A 5,284-nucleotide genomic window follows, 5' to 3' on the forward strand; every position below is an offset into this window, starting at 1 on the left:
CCAACCATTGGGGGGGTGTTACTTTGGTTCCGATGCCTCCGACTTTAGCGTAATATTCATTTGTGAAAGAGACGTCATCGAAAAACTTGACAGCTACTAGCAAAGCGACGAGGAAGAGTCTATGGACGTTAAAACAATTAACGCGGACACTGTCGTGTAATTCCTGTAGCCGGTCCAGATATACGAGGGCAAGGATGAAGCATTCGGATGAGCAGTAGAACAACTTCTTTAGCCTGAAAGTATTATGGTGATTGGTGTGTATATATGATTGGTGTGTGTATATGATTGGTGTGTGTGTATGATGAACACACACCTGGATATATACGCCTCGAGTGAAATAAGGGGAATGGCAATGGAGTCGAATCGGAGTTTGACCCCCTTTTGAACGGACATCCTTTTCTTGACGAAGGTAGCAATGTCCGGATCGTCGGGAAGGGCGAGGGGACTTAAAGCCATACGAAGTGCCGCCAGATCGTCTTCGACAGACGGCTGCGAGATCAGGCCACTAGATACCGCTTCCGGTATCAACTGCTCACGTGTCCTTATCCTAATCCCCTCCAGCAAACTTTTTGCTGCAGCGATCTGCTCTTCGTCCATGCCGCAAACAGTGTCGTTGCCAGTTGTGTCAGTCATACACACTCCTTAAATCTTACATCAATTTTCATCTAAGAAATATGCTTGCTCCTCACAACTACCATAACTATAATGTCCAGACAGACCCCAAGGAAAACCTCGCGCACCGTGCGGCTATTGTTTGTCGATGAGTGTCGGCAGCACTTACCTCTGCGGTGCCGTCGGGGGCAAAGATTGGTTCAGTGACCCACCCAAGCTCAGCGACCCGATGTTCAGCGACCCGATGTTCAGCGACCCGATGTTCAGCGACCCGAAGTTCAGCGACTCGAAGTTCACCAATTTGGCGCTGGACTTTTGCAATAGTGATTTGTCATTCCTCGACGGTCCCAGTTACGCACTCGACGCATACTCGCTGACCCGATGTCCCATGCACCCTGCCTTGACCCCTGGAGGTACTCTCTCGGCATGTCCACCCGTGCCGGGTCCCCCTCTGTCGGGTCCCCCTTTATCCGGTTGTCCGCCTAGCTCGTTTTCGTCGACGGAGCCATGTCATGCCTCGACATCGTGGGTGACGCCATGGCCGCCAGCGGGAGCGGCAACGCCAAGGAGTCGCGGTCCCTTTGCCGGTCCGCCAGAACCTGACGGGTCCGCAACGATCTACGGTGCGCCTTCGTTCCCACCTTCGCCGCATCCTGCACCTCGTCATAAGTGTCTCACACCGCGCACTTCAAAAACCAGCACGACATACTCACCGCACAGACACACACGCGAACCACCCCTGAGCACACCCACCGAACGTACAACCAGAGCGAACACACAAATTGACGACCGCCGACTCGACCCAAAACCTAACCGAAGTCTGGATGACCGACGTCTAGATGACCGACGCCGCACCGGACTGGGTTGGTCACTGAGCGCCACTATGATTCGTGATGGATGCTATGATGCAATCGACGTCCTCGAGCTCCTCGCTGCCAGCTCAAAGTGGCGCCGCTACCTTAACACCGGCATAGAGAAGGACGACGCCACACGTATACTTCTCACATACCTCGAAACGGCCAGGCGCGACGTACCCAGCCAACTACTCAGACTCGCCTCTATCAAAGAGGACCCCAAAATGCCCCTCCTAAGTACGTTTTCTAACCCAGATTATGCCATCACCCACAGAAGTTACCACAAAAGTCAACATCACCTGGCCAGACGGCGATTATTGCCACCACCGATATCATTGTCTCCCTGTAGTTTTCTCTGAGGCGGAAGAAGAACTGATGCGGCACCCGGATCGTTTACTCAAATTGGTTACGTTCCTGTTATGTTTGCCTTGGCTTGCCGGCTCTTCGAGCTCGTTGTCGAGGGTCGTAAGGTCATTCACGCTCCACTCCCCCGACCAGGTCTCTGGCTCCAGTCTCTGGGCTAGTACGTTTATGTCTGGGTTTGATTCTAGATTGAGGCCTGCAATTTCGGGACTCGTTTCTGCTGAGGACGAGCCCGCGTTGATACTGGAGAAGTACTGTTTCCTCAGCCCCTCAATGCTCCTTAGCGCGTCGCCCAAGGCGTTCCCTCCTCGGTTCCTATTGAGTCATAAAATTTCTGACACAAGCACTCGGAATCAAGAGGCTTCTACACGGACGGGTTCAATTCCCCGCTCCGCTCCCATCCCCGGAATTTTTTACAGCACCTCCAATTATAATTAAATGCGGTCGAAAACCTCCGGCCGCCAAGACAAAGTATCGCGTCAGGGTAAGAAGGAAAGCGAAAGCGGCTATGCCGCTAACCTGGGCCGGAAGATAAAGGACCAGCTACCCGATAGGGGAGCTAGTAAGAACCAGGAAGCTGGTAAGATAAACCCCCGCCAGGGTGGCAAGATGAAACAGCATGGAAAGGGTGGTAGTACGGTGCTTGAGGTGGCGCCAGAAATTAGAAAGCACCCACTCGGTAACGTCACCCAACGACCGGGCAAGAAAGGACGACGACTCCAGGAACCGCAACCCGAGTCGGAGCGAGAGTCGGAGCGGGAGTCGGAGCGAGAGTCGGAGCGAGAGTCGGAGCGAGAGTCGGAGCGGGAGTCGGAGCGGGAGTCGGAGGTGGAAAGTGCCCTGTCCACGACGGGCTCAGAGTCGAAAACTGATGCGGATGCGCAGACGCCGGTCTCGAACGCGGGTTGTGCAGGTTTCGAGTCTGGCAGTGAGTCTGACGGCGCGTCCGATGGTGTGTCCGTCACTGAGTCTGACGCAGTATCTGGCGGGGTGGAGCAGTTAGAATCGTCGGGGGAGTCAGAGCAGCTGGGTTCTGCGGACGAGAGTGAGGACGCGGTGTCTGAGGACGGTGAGAAATTGGGTGGTGAGGAATGCGGGGCGGATTCGAGCGCGGGTTGTGAGTTTGAGTACGTGGACAGTGCGGCGGAGGAGGACGAGGCGGGTATGGGTGAGGAAGCGTTGATAGCATCGTTGCCGCACGAGCGTGAGGCGTTGCGTCTGTTCGTGGAGCGGTGCGTGTCGGCGACGCGTAAGGGTGCAGATGCGAGAGTGCGTGGATCTATACCGCGAGCGGAATGGGTTCGGCGGCTGTCAGCATCGGCAGCGAAGTACTGGGGTTACAACTTGGCTCTGGCGACATACTTCGTGGATTTGTTCGGGCCTGAGGAGGCGTTGGAATTTTTCGAAGCGAATGAGAGGCCTCGTACATTGACATTGAGAACAAACACATTGAAGACTCGGCGGCGTGAATTAGCGCAGGTATTAATAGCCCGTGGTTGCAATGTAGATGTGTTGGGTGAGTGGAGTAAGCATGGTTTGGTTGTAACTGATTCTACGATACCTGTTGGGGCAACTCCCGAGTATCTGGCTGGGCATTATATGTTACAAGCGGCCTCTTCGTTCCTTCCTGTGATTGCGCTACAGCCCAAGCCCGACGAGTATGTCCTTGACATGGCAGCTGCACCAGGAGGAAAAACAAGCTTCATCGCACAGCTTATGCGAAATAGCGGTGTTATCGTGAGCAATGACGCAAGCAAAACTCGTGGGTTCGCGCTGGCCGCAAATGTTCATCGACTTGGTATTACCAATACTGTTGTCGTTAACTTTGATGGAAGGAAGCTTAATGAACATCTTAAACGACCATTCGACCGTGTCCTCCTTGATGCACCATGTTCCGGCTCAGGAGTTCTCAGTAAAGATCCCGAAGCCAAAGTAAGACGTACACCAGATGACTTCAGGAAGCTTGCCGCGCTACAAAAAGAGTTATTATGTCAAGCCGTGGATCTTACTAATGCTAAAAGCAACGCAGCTGTGATCGTCTACTCTACCTGCTCGTGCTCTGTCGAAGAAAATGAACAAGTCATCGATTACATACTCAAAAATAGACGTGTCAAACTTGTTGATACTGGCATCTCTTTCGGCACTCCAGGCCTCACTCGTTACCATGACAAACGATTCGACGAATCCCTAGCACTTACCCGCAGGTTCTATCCTCATAAGAATAATATGGACGGCTTCTATGTTGCCAAGCTAATCAAACTGGACGCACTTCCTTTGGAACGAACCAAACGCGACCGCAGCAAAAAAAACCAATATGTCAAAGATGCGCTCTAACTCCCCCGTTCGAATCCCGACGCTCGCAACACGTTCTAAGTCTCACAAGTTTTAGTTCTAATTTCTAAGTTTCCCACAAGCCGTTATCAGTCTCATCTTCTTGGTGTGGTTGGTTGTGTGTTCTTGATGCGGGAGTCAATGTTCTTAGTGCTCCAGCAGCTGTTATGTTTGTGGGGTGATGGCTTCGATATTTTGCAGCGCCAGGGCCCACACAGGCTGCGTGCTGCGACTCACTCGTTGGATTTTATTGTTGGCAAAATGGACCAGTTTTTGTTCGGCAACCTGATAGCACCCGCGAATGAGGACGCGTTGAGGCTCCACAAACGCAGCCACGGAGAAGTCCAGTTGCCCGTTCTCGGCTTCTAGACTTTTGATACGGTCTACCTCATTATTCAGCAACTTCCGCCGCTTCTGAGCACCGCCATCCATCGCCTTTTCTGTCATCGCCACAACCCCGCCTCGAATCCCATGAGGGGCAACACCGGCGCCGACCATGGTTGTCACGTCTGCACCCGCCACACTGACCTTGGCGACTACCCCATTGCCCGTGGACGTGGTCCTCGGGCGCTTGGTCCTGGGGCTATGCTGCGTTATAACCGTCTGTTGCATGATACCTGTCGTGGCCTTTGGAGCGTGTTTGCGATGGGGAGCGGCATCTTGAAGCAGGTCGAGGTAGGGGTCGTTGTAATTGGGTGTGTCATCTCGCACGTCTAGTATTAGCTGTTGGACGTGCTTCAAGTCTTCGGCGCTCCATTGAGCAAGTGCGTCGGGTAGAGTGTGTGTGTGGTGCACGGTGGCACTTGACGAGTGCCTTGTACAGTTGTACATGAGCGCCGAGTGGCGGTTCATTACGTTCACGTGCAGTTAAATCGCGCCAAGCGAAAACCGTCTCGAGCACTCGATGTAACCCTATACTCATGACCCCCACCGACGACATCCGGACCGTGCTGCTTTTGCCGCTGTAGCCAACGAACTCAGAGAGTGCACCTTCTCTGACACTATGCGCGACCGAGGTGCTCGAGGCACTCCCGCGCGCACTCTGGGGCGATGCCGAACCCGACGTAGGACGCACGCACGAATTTGAGCGGAACGTCGGACGCACACACGAACGCGAGCGGGAC

The 5,284-nt window shown here is 53.8% G+C and overlaps 4 protein-coding genes across 4 annotated transcripts; 2 read left to right on the forward strand and 2 right to left on the reverse strand.

The window, feature by feature from the left end:
• Window positions 1–22: 22 nt before the first annotated feature.
• Window positions 23–633, reverse strand: GNI_143910 (cyclin; the record flags this gene model as incomplete). The annotated part of the gene is made up of 2 exons (XM_011135818.1): window positions 23–233; window positions 314–633. Coding segments are annotated over 2 exons (531 nt in total), but the record flags the coding sequence as incomplete, so codon positions are not given.
• A 127-nt stretch (window positions 634–760) lies between these two features.
• Window positions 761–1,825, forward strand: GNI_143920 (hypothetical protein; the record flags this gene model as incomplete). Its single annotated transcript, XM_011135819.1, has 1 exon — window positions 761–1,825. One exon carries the CDS (start codon window positions 761–763, stop codon window positions 1,823–1,825), a length of 1,065 nt encoding a protein of 354 aa, XP_011134121.1.
• A 442-nt stretch (window positions 1,826–2,267) lies between these two features.
• Window positions 2,268–4,163, forward strand: GNI_143930 (putative NOL1/NOP2/sun family RNA methylase; the record flags this gene model as incomplete). Its single annotated transcript, XM_011135820.1, has 1 exon — window positions 2,268–4,163. One exon carries the CDS (start codon window positions 2,268–2,270, stop codon window positions 4,161–4,163), a length of 1,896 nt encoding a protein of 631 aa, XP_011134122.1.
• A 162-nt stretch (window positions 4,164–4,325) lies between these two features.
• On the reverse strand, window positions 4,326–5,012 carry GNI_143940 (hypothetical protein; the record flags this gene model as incomplete). The annotated part of the gene is made up of 1 exon (XM_011135821.1): window positions 4,326–5,012. The coding sequence occupies one exon, from the start codon at window positions 5,010–5,012 to the stop codon at window positions 4,326–4,328; it is 687 nt and encodes a 228-aa protein (XP_011134123.1).
• Window positions 5,013–5,284: the final 272 nt, after the last annotated feature.

This window comes from Gregarina niphandrodes, assembly GCF_000223845.1.
Source record: "Gregarina niphandrodes unplaced genomic scaffold scaffold00040, whole genome shotgun sequence".
NCBI lineage: Eukaryota > Apicomplexa > Conoidasida > Eugregarinorida > Gregarinidae > Gregarina > Gregarina niphandrodes.